General features: G+C 39.9%; 1 protein-coding gene across 1 annotated transcript; it reads right to left on the reverse strand.

Annotated features, from left to right (window-relative positions):
• Positions 1 to 10,087: 10,087 nt before the first annotated feature.
• On the reverse strand, positions 10,088 to 20,333 carry cog3 (component of oligomeric golgi complex 3). Its single transcript, XM_058082799.2, has 23 exons — positions 19,968 to 20,333; positions 19,636 to 19,782; positions 19,417 to 19,478; positions 18,675 to 18,840; positions 17,844 to 17,918; positions 17,558 to 17,650; positions 17,259 to 17,384; positions 17,098 to 17,178; positions 16,984 to 17,027; positions 16,777 to 16,903; positions 16,469 to 16,560; positions 15,352 to 15,491; positions 14,940 to 15,100; positions 14,702 to 14,810; positions 14,492 to 14,610; positions 14,314 to 14,403; positions 13,576 to 13,696; positions 13,207 to 13,295; positions 12,968 to 13,102; positions 12,479 to 12,554; positions 12,227 to 12,354; positions 11,030 to 11,128; positions 10,088 to 10,872 (listed from the first exon to the last, which is right to left on the reverse strand). Exons 1-23 carry the CDS (start codon positions 20,133 to 20,135, stop codon positions 10,843 to 10,845), a joined length of 2,478 nt encoding a protein of 825 aa, XP_057938782.2. The 5' UTR covers positions 20,136 to 20,333; the 3' UTR covers positions 10,088 to 10,842.
• Positions 20,334 to 20,743: the final 410 nt, after the last annotated feature.

Consider the following 20,743-nt stretch of genomic DNA (forward strand, 5'->3'; position numbering starts at 1 on the left):
CATGCACGGTAAACATTGTTGAAGGGGGAAATAAAAACACTCATTTATGCACATGAAGATGACTTTTTTTTTTTTTTTGAGGGGAGGGGTGCTACTGAAACATGTATTAAGGTTGTGGAACTAGAACTGACGGAGGGGAGGACGTTGGTGTGTTCCAAAAGTTATCACTGTGGAACATGTAAGGATGCAACTTTAAAACAGATTTTTTTTTACTATCAAGCATCATTTAGTTTTATTTAGTTTTATTCTTCTTATCGTGATTACTACATGACAAGATAAAACGCGCTGTGCTGCATGTGATGGGATTTTTTTTTTTGCAACGCTAATCCAAAAAGCCTGACTCTTTTGTAAAATTGAGATGTCAATTTTTTTTATTTTGTTTTTATTTTCAAAATATTTTTGCATTCTTCTGAACTAATCTTTGTACATTTCTTCTTGTGCTATTATGACTTTAATCCCATAACATTTTGACTTAATTTCCATAAGAATAAGTGATATTGTGACTTTAATCCCATAATATTTTCACTTAATTTCCATAAGAAAAACCACCCTCCAAGTTAATTTCCAAAAATATATTATGATTTGAAATATTCAATATTTCCACATTTGTAAAATACATTGTTTTATGTCATTATATTATATATATATATATATATTATTGTAAAATGACTTTTTCTCTCTCTTTAGAATACTACTGTATATATTTTGCTCTTAATATTTTGACTTTATTCTTGGAAAATCACAGCTGTTATTTTCAAATTATTTCATCTTTTTCTTTCATAATATTTTGACTTTATTCTCATAAATTACTGCTGACTTTTTGTGTTTTTTTTAAATGTTTTGTCATTTCCATAAAAATAAACTTTCCCAACTTAATTTTCAAAAAAAAATCTTTTGATTAATCTTTTTTTCAGAATACTACTGTAAATATTTTGCTATTAATATTTTGACTTCATTCTTGGAAAATCACAACTGTTATTTTCAAATTATTTCATCTTTTTCTTTCATAATATTTTGACTTTATTCTCGTAAATTACTGCTGATATTTTGTGTGGTTTTTTAATGTTTTGTCATTTCCATAAGAATACTCTCCCCCAACTTAATTTTCCAAAAATGACATTATTTTCTCATAATATTATGATTTGAAATATTCAATATTTCCATTGTAAGATACATTGTTTTATCTCATAATATTACACATTTATTGTTGTAAAATAATGACTTTTTAAAAAATCTTTTGATTAATCTTTTTTTTTTTTACTACTGTATATATTTTGCTCTTAATATTTTGACTTTATTCTTGGAAAATCACAGTTATTTTCAAATTATTTCGTCTTTTTCTTTCATAATATTCTGACATTATTCCCATAGTATTTTGACTTTATTCTCATAAATTACTGCTAACTTTTTGTGTGTTTTTAAAAAAAATTTTGTCATTAATTGATAATTGTACAATGTGCCGCGGGTCGCGCTTTGGACACCGCTGCTTTTGACGTTCACTGCGCTTAAACCCTAACAGTATTTGTTTGAAATTTAAATGTTTGAACTCCATATTGTGCAAATCTTAAGGTGCTGGAGGGTCCACGTTATTTGGAGCAGCCCATATTTGCTTGGCTAGCTGCAGCTGCAGCCTGCCGTACTGTGGTCGGGTCAGAGCCGCGTACAAAAAGTGCAGTTTGTGGTCCACTGCCATGTTATTGCTAACACCTGCGGCTATTTTGACACCAGCCTCCTGAGTTTAAAATCATTTGCTGATGGTTTAAATTAGGCAGCTGTCAGGACGCCTGCTTGAGACGAGGCGTATGTGTTTCAGCTCCCATTTTTTTCCAGGAGGAATCAATAAAGAGCCACAGCCAGGTTGAGGTGCGGTATTCCGGGGTTGCTTAATGTTTGAGTCCACAGTCTGGTGGTCTCAGTGGATTTTATGGACGTGTGCATGGCGGATGAGAGATTTATTAGCTGGGTGATTGCTCCCACCCAGACAGATTGGAAGTGGGTGGAGCAGAGCCCCTATCTCAGCTGTCACACATTGCCGTGTCATCACTTTTTGCCTCTTATGACGAGCACATCTGCCACCTTCTTAATTATTTCTCTCTGTGTGGCCAGAAAAGGAAATGTGAAGATCAAACGGAAACGGAGCGCACGGACACCATCCCTTATTCCGTCGTCAGGCGGCAAAAGTGTGTGTGTCAGGTCTAATTTCTACAGTTGCTCGGCTGTTTGCAAAGTGCCTGTGAAGTCGGAAAATGGCAGCAAAGGCCTTTCTCATCTCGGCCGCTGTAAAAAAAAAAGCGGCCGAGTGAGTGAGCTGCAAAATATTACAAGTGCAGCCGTGATTGGGAATCTTATTTCTTCTTGTCGAGGTTGACCGCTTGCCTGCAGCTCTGTCAGACCTCCTCAAAGACATCAGGAAATAACACCAAACTGAAAATTCTAAAATGTATTCATAAGAAAATAAGGAGTGTGGTTGAGGGAAAGTTCATGGGCTGAAAGTACACACGTGTGATGTTTTCTTCCATTCGGGCTCTGAGGCTGTGAGCGAGCCAGAAAAATGAGAGAGCTTATTCTGGCAGGGGAAGGAAATTGATAGAAAGGCCGATGTGGAGGCTCATGCATCTATCACATATGCAGGGGAGAGAAACTGCTCCAGGAAGAGATGAGAGGGAGGTACGATACTGTATATGCATGTTCCCTTTCAAAAAAAAAGCAAATAGCTATTTTGGTATGTTACTGGGTAGACTATATATATATATATATATATATATATATATATATATATATATGCAACTGCTTGTCCAGTATCACGGAAGTATTCATACTTGTCATTATTATTAAATATTGTCAAGGAACAATACCCTCATTTATCAAGGTCAATTGGTTTCACACCCAACAGTGATGAATGAATTTCCGCACAGTAGTATTCCTAGATTCCATAGTTAGACCATAAAAAACCTGTTTACAACCTTCTAAATGTTTTTTTTTTTAACATTAGAGACCTCTAGACATGAGGTAACACCCCCAAGATTCCATAGTTAGACCATAAAAAACCTGTTTACAACCTTCTAAATGTTTTTTTTAACATTAGAGACCTCTAGACATGAGGTAACACCCCCAAGATTCCATAGTTAGACTATAAAAAACCTGTTTACAACCTTCTAAATATGGTTTTTAACATTAGAGACCTCTAGACATGAAGTAACACCCCCAAGATTCCATAGTTAGACTATAAAAAACCTGTTTACAACCTTCTAAATATGGTTTTTAACATTATTAGAGACCTCTAGACATGAGGTAACACCCCCAAGATTCCATAGTTAAACCATTAAAAAAAACTGTTTACAACCTTCTAAATATGGTTTTTAACATTAGAGACCTCTAGACATGAAGTAACACCCCTAAGATTCCATAGTTAGACCATAAAAAAATCTGTTTACAACCTTCTAAATATGGTTTTTAACACTATTAGAGACCTCTAGACATGAAGTAACACCACTAAGATTCCATAGTTAGACCATTAAAAAAACCTGTTTACAACCTTCTAAATATGGTTTTTAACATTAGAGACGTCTAGACATGAAGTAACACCCCCAAGATTCCATAGTTAGACCATAAAAAATCTGTTTACAACCTTCTAAATATGGTTTTTAACATTAGAGACCTCTAGACATGAAGTAACACCCCCAAGACTCCATAGTTAGACCATGAAAAAAATCTGTTTACAGCCTTCTAAATGTTTTTTTAACATTATTAGAGACCACTAGTAGACATGAAGTAACACCCCCAAGATTCCATAGTTAGACCATAAAAAAAATCTGTTTACAACCTTCTAAATATGGTTTTTAACACTATTAGAGACCTCTAGACATGAAGTAACACCCCCAAGATTCCATAGTTAGACCATAAAAAAAACTGTTTACAACCTTCTAAATATGGTTTTTAACATTATTAGAGACCTCTAGACAAGAGGTAACACCCCCAAGATTCCATAGTTAAACCATTAAAAAAACTGTTTACAACCTTCTAAATATGTTTTTTAACATTAGAGACCTCTAGACATGAAGTAACACCCCCAAGATTCCATAGTTAGACCATAAAAAATCTGTTTACAACCTTCTAAATATGGTTTTTAACACTATTAGAGACTTCTAGACATGAAGTAACACCCCCAAGATTCCATAGTTAGACCATAAAAAATCTGTTTACAACCTTCTAAATATGGTTTTTAACTAATATTAGAGACCTCTAGACATGAGGTAACACCCCCAAGATTCCATAGTTAGACCATAAAAAAACCTGTTTACAACCTTCTAAATATGGTTTTAACATTAGAGACCTCTAGACATGAAGTAACACCCCCCAAGATTCCATAGTTAGACCATAAAAACCTGTTTACAACCTTCTAAATATGGTTTTTAACATTATTAGAGACCTCTAGACAAGAGGTAACAACCCCAAGATTCCATAGTTAAACCATTAAAAAAACTGTTTACAACCTTCTAAATATGTTTTTTAACATTAGAGACCTTTACACGAGGTAACACCCCCAAGATTCCATAGTTAGACTATAAAAAACCTGTTTACAACCTTCTAAATATGGTTTTTAACATTATTAGAGACCTCTAGACATGAAGTAACACCCCCAAGATTCCATAGTTAGACCATAAAAAAAACCTGTTTACAACCTTCTAAATATGGTTTTTAACATTATTAGAGACCTCTAGACATGAGGTAACACCCCCAAGATTCCATAGTTAGACCATAAAAAACCCGTTTACAAGTAGCAGTAGCAGTGTTGCGAATATCAGGAAATGAGTAAAGTACTATAATACTACAAAATGAAGAGCCGTCCACAGTGCATGTGTGTTTACCACAGTGGCTTAAAAAGAAATTCTATTCCACAGCTGTGACGGGAGTGCAGGAAAGAAAAGAAAACAACAAACACTTGCTTATCCCTTACCGATGCTTTAAGGCGTGCAAGCCTCTCTCAGACAAAATATCAATAGGAAGACATTTTCATCTGTCTGTTGGGGTCAAATTGTAATGAAAATGAAAATCCTCCCACAGGCTACGATGACGAGGCTCGCATCGCTAAGATCAATATCAAAAATATGACTGGAATGTTTCATGAAGAGTCAGACCGCGAGCCCGAGAAGTGCTCATGCTTTCATAAAGACTCCCAGACAAGTGATTTATCGTTGTATTTACCAGACATCTGATGAAAAAAAAAAAAAAAAAAAAAAAACTCTCACCCCCCCACCACCACGTGCTTGAAAAGTTCTACAAAAAGGGCAGCCATGTTGTTCCGTCAACTTGTGAGAGCACAGGGTTTCTTTTTAAAGCGTGTGATCAAGGACAAGGTCGGAGCTGTTTAATGGGGGTAAACGTTTGTTCCCCTTTCAAAGGTTTGTACAATGTTAATGATCTTAATAGATGATGTTATCCCGCTGGGAAAGTAGCCATCATATTATCCTCTGCAAAGGCATCTTTGCAGGACAAGGGCGTGCTGTAGATGCTTAGTACCAAAGGCAATTCCACAAATCACTTCACATGTGACACGATGATGTGCTCGCTGATAAGCGGCCGCACATCAACATGGCGCCTTGTGTAGTTCATTAGTTCCAATATACATTACAGGTAGAGTATTGCTTGTAGTAAAGTAATGAATATTGCTGCTCGTATGTCTGCCGGGTCAACGTTTTTGCGTTGACGTTGACCTCTGAGACACACACACACACACGAGACGTCACGTACTACATGAGTCTGCACATCCTCAGGCTCAAAATGTGCACAGTGCCAAAATGTGCCGGAGGTTGCCTGAATTATGACGCAGCACAAACACGCACCAGCCACAACATTAGGTACACCCGCTGAGGTTAAATCATACAGGAGGCGGAATCAAATATTCTGCAATCAATGCCCTTATTCCAAGTGTGGCGTTCAATATTGTAATACATAAAGCAAGCTTATCTAAACCATTCGCTTTTTTATTCCACCTTTCAATGTCCCATGTTTTCCGCTCTCCTGCAAATTCCAAACGAGGAATTTTGCGGCGCCTTTGAAGATGTTTTTGTTCTTAAAGAGCAACTGCACTTTTTGGGGGAATCATTCACAATCCGTATAAATATGTCTTTCCCTTTTCTGTGTACTATAACATGAGAAATCGAGTTAATATGAGCTAGCTAACAATGCACATAATTGTTTGATATACATGCATTAAACATGTAGACTGATGATAACATGTACTAATGTTATTAGTAAATAACATTTTGATGATTTCAAACACTACCGAAACTTATTCTCGAGGCGCATCGATACACGTATTTAATGCTAGTTCTGTCAACAACAACAGCAGCATTGATACATCGACAACATTTACAATGTCCACTCTCCTTGAGATGGCTGTGTCTTCCAGCACAAGAAGTGTGCCGCAGTCCTGAGGTTAAAAAAAAAAAAAGCTGACGGCAAACTAGCATCTTGTTGAGTCTTTGTAGCAAAATAGAGAGGTGCAGTTCCCCTTTAAAACCCTTCTCACACATCAGACACACGTCTGATGGTTATTGGGCTGCGCTCGATCGTTCTGTGTCTCGACGGACAGCAAATCGGATCCTCCAGCTTGAGGCAGGAGATATCTTTTTGGGGTCTACCGCTTGATTTTTTTTTTTTTAACCACAACGCTCAGGATATTTTGACTTTTACAAATAATTTTACAAAATGAAAATATAGTTGCCATGACGGATGATCGCGAGCCTCAAACTCACCACACCCTGCCAAGTGCTCGCCCACCCAAATGCCACACCAATCCGCAGTGAGATATTTTTGAGGCATCTTTTGCAAGAGTGCAGAACTTATAACACGCTCACTAAGACAGGAAGTCCAACACGTGGCAGACATGTTTGGGGCGGAGCCGCATTTTAAATGGCCGATTCAATAGTCTTTTTTTATCACTGATATCAGCCGATAACGATCTGTGGCCGATTGATCGGAGCACCCCTAATAATAATGTATTCAATATTCCATTTCTGTTACAAACAACAAATTTTAGGCTCTTATTTATTCAGTTGGTACCGAATAAGTATTATTAGAAAGCTTAAGAGATACTAGGGATATGTTGGATTACTTCAGTTTTTTTCATTTCCAGGTCATTTTAGCTGTGTTGAAAAAATATAGGTCAGAATTTGTCAGAATCTAGCAGTCAAAATTTGCCTAAAATAGCAAACGGCAACAAAAAAAAAACACTTTGTTCTTTACGACTATGTGGTGTTGAAAGCTATTGAAAATGCAATTTTTTAATCCCGCTTTGGCGAAACAAATGAATGCAACCCTTTATGTTAAAAGGTGCTGTCTGTCATGGTTAGGTATGCAATGGGGGCACTAGGCAGGGAAATGAAAGCAACATTTCACACTTTTTACTGTTTTCGGTAAGACTGCCTTGTTACTGAAATGATAGGTGTGTGTCTGCTCATGTTGAATATTGAATGTTGTGTTTTAAAAGACCGACTTGTTTTCAACCTGACATTTTTGCATCATTTGGGACAAACGAGTGAAGGCCAGTCAACAGACGTGCTACGTCCGACAGTCACCAAGTCAGCTAATGTGTGTCTTTATACAATCTTATCACATTAATAGGGACAGTCGAACTGATTTGAATGGTTTTTTGTCCGCAAATAAAACAAGAAATTGTTTTTATAATGGGGTGAAACTGGAAACACCAACGGTTAAACATGTAATCCTACTTTATGTTGTTGTTAAAAAAAAAAAGTGGCGTTAATGGGACAAACAAGACTTTAGAAATGCAATAAAGATGCTTTAGAAATGCTTTAATGAGACAACTGTCACTTGATGATTGTTTACGTCTTTTCTGAAAAGTGTCTCCGCGGATTAGTTGGTTTTACGGCTGATTTCACTCCTATGACTAATGCCGCACTGCTTATTTTTAGAGCACAATTAAGCAGGCGTTCAGGGGTACAAGCGAGAACAAGACCGCATCCTTTGTGATCTTAATGCAAACCAAAATAGAGTGGTGCTACAGTACATTGTGTTAATTGCAATTTACCATGCATCCCGGTGAAGAAGGAAGCTAAAGAAAATACATTTGTACTGTATCTTTTTGGGAATGTAGAATACTCGGCGGTCGGTTTTCCGGGTATGAAGATGATCCAACGCTAGTAGCGTCATGTCTTCCGACTTCTATCGTCAATTAATTTAATGAATGTTCGTTTTGTTACTGCATGCTCGCTAATTGCTGAGACGTTGTCCTGTTTTATTAGTATTCCCCAAGTGATTCTTTGCTGGAGAATCCAAATGAGAATTAGAGTTTTACCCTTCCCTGCATCACAATTTTGTTTTACTTGCCTGTGTAATTCATCATTGAATGATTCCATCATCATTTAAATTTGGTCATTAATGGAAACCTTGGCAGCTGTCAGGGATTTGGCAGGAATAGTAAATTGACAATTCTCACCTGACTGGGGAGAGAACATGTGTCACTTTTTTTGTTGTGTGTGTGGGCTGCATCACATTTTATGGGCATGGTGCAACAGTGTAATTGTTAGGGTGATGAGAGGCTCTGTATGGCCAAATTAGTTCCGGAATTCTGAATAAGAGAGAAAAAATGCCCATCTCAGAGGCAACAATTGCGGAGCCCAGTGTTCAAAATTGGAAGCTGTGGGTACGTTCATGGCCAAAATACAGTCCCAAGAATAGACTCATTTTACTGATTGACAGGACCCACAAACAGCGCTTGAAACGGTGATTGCCGTTCCCTCACAAATTGTGTGTCAATGCTGAGCGACCAGACAGAATGCCAACGAAAGAACACTGGCTAATAAATCAAAACAGCTCATCATCAAAATAGCTAGATATGGTGCAAATAAGGGGGTAGGTGCTACACAGGGGACAACATCGGAACTATTCATTCATTACCATGGGCAACTATAATTTAACTTGATCAATTATGGGGCAAAATTAACAACCAAGTGATAATTATTGTTTGACAGAATCTCTTTTTTCTCAACTTTGCATAACAAACACGTTAGTTTTTTTTACCACAAACTTGACAAGATTGACACTAAGACATGTTATGACATCATTGTCACATTATGTTTTTTTTTTTTTTTTTTAAGTCTATGACCTTTCTTATATTGGACATTCTTGTAGAAAACGCAGAAAACTTTTTGGAACAGATGACAAATGGGCTCTATTTTTGTGGCGCACCGCAAGGTGGCGCAGGGTGGTGGAGTGCGGCGCAGCCCACGCAGTGGTAATTTGGTCCAGCGCAGCCAATTTGGCAATTTGGTAGACTGGACCGTGCAGAGATGGCCGTGGCGGCGCACCAGAGGAGTCCACATTTTCAGCTTGGCGCAGTGGCAATTTTGTGACAAATCACGCCAAAGATCCGGCTATTCGGGGCGCAGGCGAAGCGCAGCCTGCGTAATGTTAAATTGGCTGACAGATTTTTCAGTGTCGGGAACATTTCAGTGGAAAAAACAATGATGGCAAACACTGTTTAACGCCCCATTCCCATTCGTAGACCAGGCGCGGGGCGCACCTGTGCACCTACGCCGCGCCTGGTCTACGACATTAGAGCCCAATAGCTCACCTGTCTGTAAGAGGCTTTTAGATGTACGTAGGCATTTTTTTTTTATCCCTGCATTCATTTCCTTGCCTGCTTGTCTTAGGGCAGAGGCCTGACTCCCAACCTGGAATGGTCACCTGTCAATCACAGGGTTGTTATGAAAGAGGCATTGATTGATTACAATCAGGAAATAGGCATTCCGTGTACGCAAGGAGCAGGACAAATAAGGACTAACTTTATCAGCCGCTTCACAGGTGTGACGCTGCAAAGACCTGATATCCTTCGGTGGAGCGCTGAGATCAACATACCGCTTTGGATCACCCAGCCAGTCCCTCTGCACGGATCAAGTCTGTCAGTCCACAGAAGGTCACAGCACAGGTGGACGGATGGGAACAGCGTGTCTGACAAGGAGACTCCCTGAAGGGCAGATTCTCATTAGTATGAAGAGTGTCATTGCACTAGTCACAAAAATCAAGATTGAAATGCCACATTCTTCTCAGCCACTCATCAAACCCGATGAACGTTTTAATCACAATGGTCATAAATAATATAACTGTACACATCATTTTTGCGGCATACATTAGTTTCCCTTAAACAGTGCAAAACTGAAGGTGAAGAATCCATGGTTGAGAAGTAGAAGCATTTGATTTGTAACCAAGGTATAAAAAGAAACATTATAAAACATAGCATTTGTCCTTTTTACATCAACGCAAGAAGACCTGTACAGAATTGACCATGACCGCATCACCTGAGCATCTGGTAGCGCAGGTCAAAGAGGGGCTCTATTAGACTTTAGAACCACCGTGCTAAAATATGCAAATAAAAGGTTTTGCAGCATTTTTCTCTTGTTATCCTTCCCAATAGTCATTGAGGGAATCGGAAGGCGAGTTGCCTTACTGGCCAGTGAGCTAAATGGCTGATGAACAGCCCTTCAGTTCCTCCATTCAGACAGCCTAAGAGTCCTTGTCTGAACAGTCCATTATCTTTCAGCCTGCTAGCCTCGCACCATCACACCGTGCAAGTATGCTTTAGCTTAACCATTTTGCTGTTACGTGAGATGCAGCTGCGGTGCAGGATCTGAGTTCTTACGCCTCCGTGTTTTAAACAAACTAATAAGAGGAAATCTTGACTCCATGGTGGACGGCTCAGCAAACACTTGACCGCTCTTTGGCTTTGATCGGCCATCTCGGCTCTGAGCGCGGCTCGTGTCGTCCTCTCAGTCCTACAGCTGGAGGTGCGACATCGCAACCCAGAAGACATTCGGGTCATTACTTATTCACAGACAGCAGCAGGTTAATCTGGGGAAAGAAAAGCAGAGCGCTTACAAAGACTGTTTGCGTAGCCTATTTAAGGTTGCTGAAAGTGAACTTGTTCTCAGCAGAAATGAGAGTTGCAGCATTTTGCATTATTAAAAACATGTCTGGTGTCCTTTCTCTTCATTACACAGCAGTGTACCTGCTCCATTGACGGGCAGGCGATGATTTGAAGGTCCTCTCCGCTGTATTCCTCCTGGAGAAAAGTATGCAGTCTTTGGAATATCTGCTGGATATTATTCTGTATGGGGAAACACAAGTTAAACAAATTGAACAGATAATAGCAACAAAAGGGTCAAAATCTTAATAGTAATTAAAGGTGGAAGGAAGACTAGTGTACTGATTTAACCGCTGAGTCTTGTTCTGCAAGACTGGGAGGTTTTTGGATTTAAAACTTGCATCATTTTTAAAATGTAAGGTTAAAATGTGCTAAGATATTTTACAAATTATTGGCAACATAAATAGATTGCTACAAAAGTCATTAAGGGAGATGTATAGTCACCTTGTTTTGTTTGCACAAACTTGGGGCAAATGCCGCTCTTATTTTGAAGGACGGTCCATGTTACAAGTTACATGTTCCATGTATGTGGAGAATGTGTATTTACGACTCAAAAATAAACGTGTTTCTCATATTTTTTTTCCCTCGGAGCATGCTCGTTGCCATGGGTAAATATACATACTTACATTAAAGCTGTAAAACACAAAAGAGTGAAAATATACCCATCAAGCCCGAGTCGCATACACACAAACACACAAGCTAACTCCTGCTAGCTTCCATTCATGCTCTGTAATAGGAGATTGAGCCAACTTTCGCTGTCGTTTATCGCCATTTCTACCTGTTTAGGTCAGGAGAGGATTACACATACCAACGCTCCTTGAATAAATGCCAGTGATGACAATGTTTATGTACAGTTTAAGAGGTTTGACCTCGCCAAATATGGCCATTGTGTCATATCCCCTTAAAGGCATTACATTTGTACAAGTTTGAAATTGTTAGCAGGCAAAGCAACCTTTGCCCTTAGTTACCTCAGTCATCCAGTCAAAAATGATCATTTTGCCACACTAACGATGGTCTGCAAGTGAACTTCACACGTGAAAAGCAATGTTCCTTCATGCGAGATAAACTCATTAGCTGGTCTTTGCACTACAGTATTTACAGCACCGAGACTAAAGTGATTAACCAAAATATGCTAATGATCTAGCACACAAGCTGAGAATATGACCAAATATAACATTGTTTTAATAAGGTAATGACTGAAGTACAAATGCTGGCGATCCAGAATATAAGAGTGTAATATAAGAATATAAAAAAGAAACCCTGTTGTTCTGAGCCACGTACCCGCACTGGCTTGAAAAGGATGAACTCAGTGTCTCTGTTGGCCAAGTACAAGGACATGCTCTGCAGCGTGCTCGGCAGCTTGTTCTTCATCACCCGGTAGGTTGCCATCACCAGATCGTTGATCTTTGCTGAAAAGGAGAGGGGGAAATAAAATGAGTACGAAAATACAAACACACCCTGGAGCGCACTCAGCAAACAATGAGATGAATTGCAGCATGATGCTCGTGGCCTTTCCCCGAGCCCGAAACCTACCAGGCTGAGCCCACGGCTGCTGAGACAGCGTGTATGCTGGGCCGCCTTCGACGGCCATGGTTTTGAGAGACGCAACCTGTGTGGAAATCAAGCAATTCTTTTGTGACGGTCTCGCAAACAAGCAGAAGAAACACAATCATATTCACTGTGCCGCAGCGTCAAACTGATTAGCTACCAAATTGGGCCAATTTTGTTCATTTGACAATTGAACAATTGGTGGTGTTTGCGGTGAAATGACAATGGAAATGAGTTGGGTGGGAGGGAGCGGGAAGAAAAAGGTGGGCAGCAAATGATTGGAAGCCAATTGTATTCAAAGAAAACAATAGGGGAGCATCACAAGTGCATATCCCAGCGGAAGGGAAGACATTTGTCTGCAGTCATAGGCTACTAAGAGAAGTATCAATCCAAATGGATTTCAATAAACTTAAAAGCTCGGAGCTGAAGGTCAGGACGCGGTTTCTCCGCCTGAGGACATGTCTGGCGGGTTACCTTGGTGAGAAACTCCTCAAGGTTCCGCGTGAAGATCTGAGTCTGCTGCTGAATGAACTGCTCGCAGCTGAACTTCAGGTGCCGGTCCACGTCCTTTTTGGAGTCGATGTAGTGCTCCTTTATCTCCGGGGTTCCCTGTAGAGCGGAGAAAATGATGCTTTCAAGTGCACGCTCCCTTGGCAGACAGTGAATGGCATGTTGAATTGAAAAAGGGACAAAAGGAAGAAAGAAATAAAAACCTCCAACAGGAATTCGAGAATGGCGTTGTGACTGTTAAGCCGGAAGAATTTGGGAACAGCTTTCGGGTTCAGGATTTTGAAGGCAGCGTCTTGACAAAGAGCAGAGATGAAAATCAGGGTGCAGCATTGGAGTGCCCTCTAGTGGCACAAATCAAATATGACCTTGAGTGAAGGTGGCGGGCGGAGCAAATGTGCCCTGTGAGCCAGCAGTTAACGTACATTAAGGTGTTGGATGACACTGTAATTTCCACATTAATTGTTGCCAGCGGTGCATGTCACAGGCACAAGTTGCTTAATGAGCATGGGAATGTAATGAGTGGCTTTGTGGAGCTGAACGCCAACGTTCGCCGGCATCTTTAATTATCTTACCTCGCGTTTTCTTCAGGTCCAGTGAAATCTCCTTGATGGCAAAATCAGTGTGAAATGGAGCAATCTGTTCACGCATTATCAGCAGGTGCTTGATCAGGAAAAGCTGCCCATCTATTTGTGTCTACAAAAAAAAAAACGAGAGCGCACATCGTTAAAATCCAGCACCTCGCCACGTCTGGCAAAAAACAACAAGAGCATTGACTGACTTTCCAGGCTGCATAAAACATGGAGAGCGCAAGCAGATGATAAGGAAACTCGGCTAATTAATAACTTCGGCATAGTCAGAATTAGAAAGAGATGTGATGCTGTGTGGAGGCAAAAAAAAAAAAAAAGATATCTGTGGCCATTTATTGCTCAACTCTTTATTAAAGACTGGAGGGAGCAAAAAAGGTATGGGAAGGACACTAGTTCCCCGAAATTGATGTTGCCGCATTAATTCTAAATGTTAGGTTGAAGCGGGGCAGGCAGCGCCGACATTACCAGCAAATTTGAAGGTGAGAGCAGCACATAAATAAAAGGACGGTTCGCTGAACAGTCTGCAGAGCGTAATAACGCCGCCATTACAATAAACTTTAAATGACATCCCAGCTGCTTTGGTTAAGTACCCCGGTTCTAATGAAGTAGAATTAGGCTGGAAGTCGTCTACGGCATCCAAAGACAGGCATGGGTTTCCAGCTGATTTTATAATAAAACAAAATTGGAAAAGTACAAAAGTTCATTTGAGTGGGTGTGCCAAACCTTGTTCTTAAGGATGCTATCGGAGGCTCTCAGCAGGGACTGGATACAAGCAGATAAGGCTTCTTGAGATAAACCCTGGAAGACAGCTCTCTGGGAAAGGCAACATAATGGGGATGGGAATTGAAAAGAAAAAAACTAAATACGTGGGGATATCCTATTGTGTTTAAATGGCACTCACATCTATACATCTGTACAGCTTGGACAGGCAGACTAGCGTCCGTCTAACCGTTGGGTACCACATGCCATGCAAATCGGCAGGAGAGATGGACGACTGCAGGCGGGATGCCTCTGCTTTCTCTGCAAGTCATCATTCATGTTGAAGAAAGTCAGGCGTGATTACAGTACCAGACGTGTTTGATTTAAGAAACCTCCATGCGGTAACACATACCAGCATTGCTGTTTCTTCTCCCATCAGGATCCTCGAGCTGAACATCCGAAAAGACGGACACCTGGGACGTTTGCTTCATCTGCTCTTCCTTCAAACTCTGAGCAATTCTCTGGTAAGAAGAGTGGAAAAAATGCTATAAAAAAAGCGTATTATGAGCGGAATTTACAGCCAAAGATTTATATCCTTCTGTTGTGAGGAATCTTTACAATCGCTATCAGCATCGTGGGTCGGACCTCACCTCCATCATCTCCAGTTTTTCAGGATAGGCCAGATCCCCCGGGGCAGGGTTGTAGCCTGTGATGTCCGTCTGGATGTAAATGTGCGTCCTGTAGACCAGCCTCTCCTGCACATCCTCCAGCATCTGCTTCACCACGGTGTCGAAGGCCCCCAGCTGGCTGGCTGTTTCAGTCAATGTAAAACCACATATGTGTTTTTTCTGCTTTCACTTTAAATACAAATGACTCCAGTTAATACTAACAACTGCTATGGAAGGTAATTGAGAACTGTAACAGTTTTATACACTCACTGGCCACCATACTTTTACCGTATTATTAATTTGGTTAAGTAGAGACCTTTGATACAGCTCTTGTGTTGTGTTATTAATCCGTACAAGTGTACCTAATGCTGTGGTCTCCTGTACAACAACTTACCGTTGTTGTGAACGTGGTCCTCCAGGATCTCGTTCTTCAGGATGCCGCAGAGCTCCGACAGAGTTTCCAGGTGGATGATGTGAATGATCAGAGGCCGCAGAACATCATACAGAGACAAACACAGCTTCTCTAGCAGCTCGCTGTCACGAAAAAAAAAAAAAAAACCCTTTTAATTGTCTCGTTCCACTGAAAGAATTCTGAAGTTACACTGTCTGAATTCTAAAATAAGACTAATTTGCTAAAAATACATTTGTATCTTGGCAGACAATTTCAATTTACAGAGCGCTATGCCATTATAAAACCTTTATGAAATGGAACAGGCAAAAGTTAATTAGCATTTTAATTAGCAACTCTCACATAACTTATTGAATGACAAGACCTGAACAGAATTTTAGAATGGTGGTCGATGAAGCAGAGTTATCAAACAACAACAGCTAAGCTATATGAATTTACAGTAATCAGTCATTGTTTCAGGCCTGAGCGTGGTAAGTGAATTTCCACAAAGTAGGATTTCTTATTTATAAATGGAAAATGTTGGTAGTTACAACATAGAAAACCTGTTTATGAAATAACAAATAGGGTTTTAACATTATTAGAGCCCCCCAGACATAAAATAACACCCCTACAGTCACATTTACACTAGTATTACCAAAGATAGTATACATAATAAAAAGAAATAAACCATTTAAGACATAAATAAGACTTGTCCTTCCGTGTGTTGCTCCCTTGAGGGGCGGCATGGCAGGTGGGAGTTCAGAGTTGAGTTTTAGCTTGGCATGGGTTATTGCCGCAATACTAGCATGTGTTTTTATTGGTGATTTTTTTTTATTAGGGATTATTGTGCCTGTTGTGAGAACTGCAAATCTGAAATAAAAGCCTGTTGTTCCGACGATCAAGTCTGGTATGCGTGTGTATCACCGAATATTCATATTTATTGCAATCCAGCAGTGATTTTTCTTGTGATGAAAATGGGTCTTATTGTTAGGTGCATGCATTATTTGACTGAGATAAAGCCTATGTCTTTCATGATGTCATATTCGACAGCGGTTCAACTCCAGGCTTTTTTACAGAAGTATATTTTCACCTGAAACGGGGATAGAAGGCAGGGACTACTTACTCCAGCTTGGGTGTGGGCTTGGCGAAGAACTCGTTGTAAAGCTGATGTTCATCCTGGCACACATGCACCATAAAAGCACAGCCACTGCGGACCTGCACAAAAAGCACAAAACCGCTTGAAACCCATCCTCCCAAAAAAGACTGAAGACACAAATGTCGGCAGGTTGGAGCCATTTATCATGTGCACAGACTCATAAACACTCCAAGAAATATGCTCGGGTACATCTCGGTGTATTCTTGTCGGATAGGAAATGTCACTTGACTACTTTTAAAAAGGGCAGCTGTGCTGTGAGCTCGATCATGCCTCACCAGGGCGCAGTGGTCTTTGCTGTTCTGCTGGGTCAAATCTATGATGGTGGAAGTAATGCTGGGACTGAGGAGCTGCTCTCTCTGGTCAAGGTAACACTGGTGGATTTCATCCAACAGGTGATGGTATCTTCACAAGCAAAGACCAGAAATATGAGATGATTTGCATCACTTAATGGAAACAGGACTTGCATGTGGTTGAAAACCCACTCTGGAATCTTCTCCGCCCGCTGTTCTATCTGTTCTATCAGGGACTGGAAGAAAAGTATCAGCAGAATTACAAAGTGGTAACAAAATAGTGCAAACGAACTATGAAATACTCACTCTAACTTTGGGTGCAGCTGCTCTAAATCTCACATAATAAAGTGTAAAGGCATTGTCAGCGTTTGCCAAACCCATTGGATCCTGGGGAAGGTGTAGAGAAACAATTAGTGCCATTAAGACCAGGAAAAATAAGACTTTTTGACCGTGTGGCATCGTCTTACCCTTTTTGTTAAGACGCTTGTGAGGTTCTGCATAGTATTAACGATGTGGACTTTCATGAAGTGCATGGCTTTGGAAAGACACTGTTTAAACTTGGCCAGATAAACTGGGTAGTCTTTGAAATTGGGCTGAAAAAAGGAGTCACACCACTTGGACACAGGTCGACGTAGTATATAAAAATACAAGACCTCATTCAACTCCAATTTGATATCAGATTGCGCAAATTGTTCATCTGTGCTTTTCTACTGCTTTTTCTTTGGGTGTGATGATAACATGAACACAAAAGCAAGTGCATACTCACATGTGAAGAAACATAATCAATGCAGTCATCCAATTTAGACAGCATCGGTATAAAGCCTTCACTATTCACAGACAAGGTTGGAGAGCTGAGTTTCTGTACCAACAGAGAGAGACAAATATAAAGCATGTGGCCTCACCTGTTCAAAAGACAATAATACATCACGGGATATTTCCGGTACAGAAAAACAGATGGAGGTCAAAATATACAATACAGTAGAATGTAAAAAATTATACCAAAAATACAAATATTACTGTTATTATAGTTCAAGAAAAAAAAATGTGCCAACCGTGTTTATATGTTCCAACTCATTGAAATATGACAATTTCTGCTGTATGCTCTCTGCAAGGTCGACAAGTTCCGCCTGCAAGAAAAACACAAAACACGATTAATACAATATAAAGTCATTGACAGCAAATGTAATTATAGCTGGGGGGGTTATTTACCTGAACCGCATTTTATAAGTCTAATAGATTATTGGAAAAAAAACATATAAAAATCTAAACTAACACTAGCACAAACTGGGTCTAACAAGGACAGAAAAACGATGCACAACTGTGCAAGAAGACAAATATCTGATATCTGTTGAAGACAAAGACGCCTCACAGGTCGTCAGCTGCACTAAATAGTAGCCGTCAAACACCAGTGTCAGTATCAACAGTGAAGCACGACTTCAGGATGCTGGACTTCATGGTAGGATTGCAAAGAAAAAGCCATATCTCAGACCGGCCCAAAAAATGTCCAAGTGATCCCAAACTTTTGAGCGGTAGTGTATCTTAAGTGGTCAAACATTTAGGGAACAAGAGGGGTTGATGCATAATAAAGACACTAGCTCCCAAAGACGCATTTATAGAGGCACAAATGGGTAATGATGCAACTCCACAATACAAGAGAGCACGTTTGGTGCCGTTTTAAGCCGAAACAAAGGGTCACAAGGTCATTTTATATGACTTCTACATGCAACTTTTCCATTTAAATACACGCTACGCAGCAACCAGGTAGTCAATAGGCATTCTGCCGTGTTACGTGAAGGAGGTTACGCATTGAAGGAAAATTTTAACACACCAATGTTACTTTTTGCTCACGTAGATGCTTTATGATAATCAATACTAAAGCTTACTTGTTCTTTCAAAAGTTGTTCACAAGCCTCGTGTAACGTGCCGGTCTTGTTGGACACAAAGAGGTACTGCTTCTGGAGGGAGTCCAGCTGCTCCAGAGCTGCAGTGACATCTTTCAGAATGGCATCACATTGTTCCTGGTAGCAGTGGAGAACATCTCGGGTTTGCCTGCAATTGAAAGAAAAAAAAACATCACAATGTGTAAAGAAGCTGTGTTACAAACAGACCATAATACTATAGTAATAGTAGTAATAATAATAGTAAATAATAGTTTGATACATTCACAAGCACAATAATAAACATTCTGGTAATACCTCAGTCCATTATTATTATATGTTACATATATATATTGTCCACCCTCGGCTATCTCTGTGTGGAGTTTGCATGTTCTCCCCGTGCATGCGTGGGTTTTCTCCGGGTACTCCGGTTTCCTCCCACATTCCAAAAACATGCTAGGTTAATTGACTCCAAATTGTCCATCGGTCTGAATGTGAGTGTGAATGGTTGTTTGTCTATATGTGCCCCGTGATTGGCTGGCTATCAGTCCAGAGTGTACCCCGCCTCTCGCCCGAAGACAGCTGGGATAGGCTCCAGCACCACCCGCGACCCTCGTGAGGAAAAGCAGTAGAAAATGAAAATGAATATATATATTGTATACACAGTGTACACTGTATTTTGTATGTATATGAAGTAGTCAAAAAGTGTGTACAAGCAGTTTTGAATATAATATGAATATTTACACACCTGTATTTTGCGCTCTCATCTTGATCCATGTTGGCTTGTAACTTGGCAAACCAGGCAAAAAACTGCAACACATATTTACAACATTTAGAACATTTACATTGTCTACATAAATGGAGACCGTAAACTGTGCGGCCAGGATGGATGGATGGATGGATGGATGGATGAATGGATGGACGCATGACAATATTCAAGACTTATTTTGTGCAAAAGTTTGGTCACCTGCTGTGCTGTTTCTACTCGGTCGTTCTCCATGTTGAGCATCTGGAAGCCTTTGAGCAGGATGTCCTCTGTTGACTCTGGCACAGTGGCGGTGAAAGGCGACTGGAGGGAGCGAGATGATAGACTGCCCAAGTCCTCGATGGGTAACTGCATAACAACACAGCATATCTGTACTAAGTACACATTCCATCAAAATGAAAGGAAAGGTGTATTGAAAATATGATATATCGCCTTTAATAAAGTACTAACAGAGTTGCTTTAGCACAGCCGGTCGTTATTATAAAGTAAGTTAGCAACAATGCTAGCAAACTAGCTCCAGGGCTACAGCTCACCTCCGAGGGGATAGCAAGTGTCTCAGCCGCGGCTCGTATCTCCAACACGGAGTCCGTTTGCTTCTCCGTAAGAGGAGCCATGGCGTCGTGGCGGCGGTCCCAGAGTGACAGCTTTTCCCGGGTTTCTTTATCTGTCAAGTCCGGCAGGGACTGCTCTGTGGACGCCATCGTCACTTCAGGGGAAGCTTAAACGTCAGCAGCGACACACACAGGAAGGTACTTCCTGTTCCGGGTGTGATGATGTGGGCGTGGCTTAGTTAAATATGTCAAATGAGCCAATACATTAAATAATAATAATAATAATACTATATGTCTGCTTAATATAATAATAATATAAAACAATATATTTTACAAATATATTATTACATAAATATGTCACACATGGATTATATAAATATATACACTATAATAAACAATTAAATATATAATACAAATAATATATTGTGTTATTTTTCACAGTATTTCACAGAAATTATTTAGCAAAACATAAAAAGTGCTTCACTCAGCATTGTGTGTTTCTGATTCTGATAATGCCAGTATGATGCAGTACACTTGCAGTTTACTGTACACTACTGCAAGCCACAACCACAATAAACATATTTATTAATATTAAACACATTAAATTAAATGCATTTTTAAAATAAGTGCTGTACATAATGTTGTGGTTAGTAAGTGTATATAGCCTAATATGCCCAAAGTCCAACAGAAGGACCATGTGGGGCCCACAGCTCTTTTTTTAAAAATTAATCTATGCATATTCTAAACACAAACTTGAA

The sequence above is a fragment of the Doryrhamphus excisus genome, linkage group LG12 (genome assembly GCF_037039965.1).
Source record: "Doryrhamphus excisus strain RoL-2023G ecotype Guam linkage group LG12, RoL_Dexc_Guam_v1.1, whole genome shotgun sequence".
NCBI classification, from domain to species: domain Eukaryota; kingdom Metazoa; phylum Chordata; class Actinopteri; order Syngnathiformes; family Syngnathidae; genus Doryrhamphus; species Doryrhamphus excisus.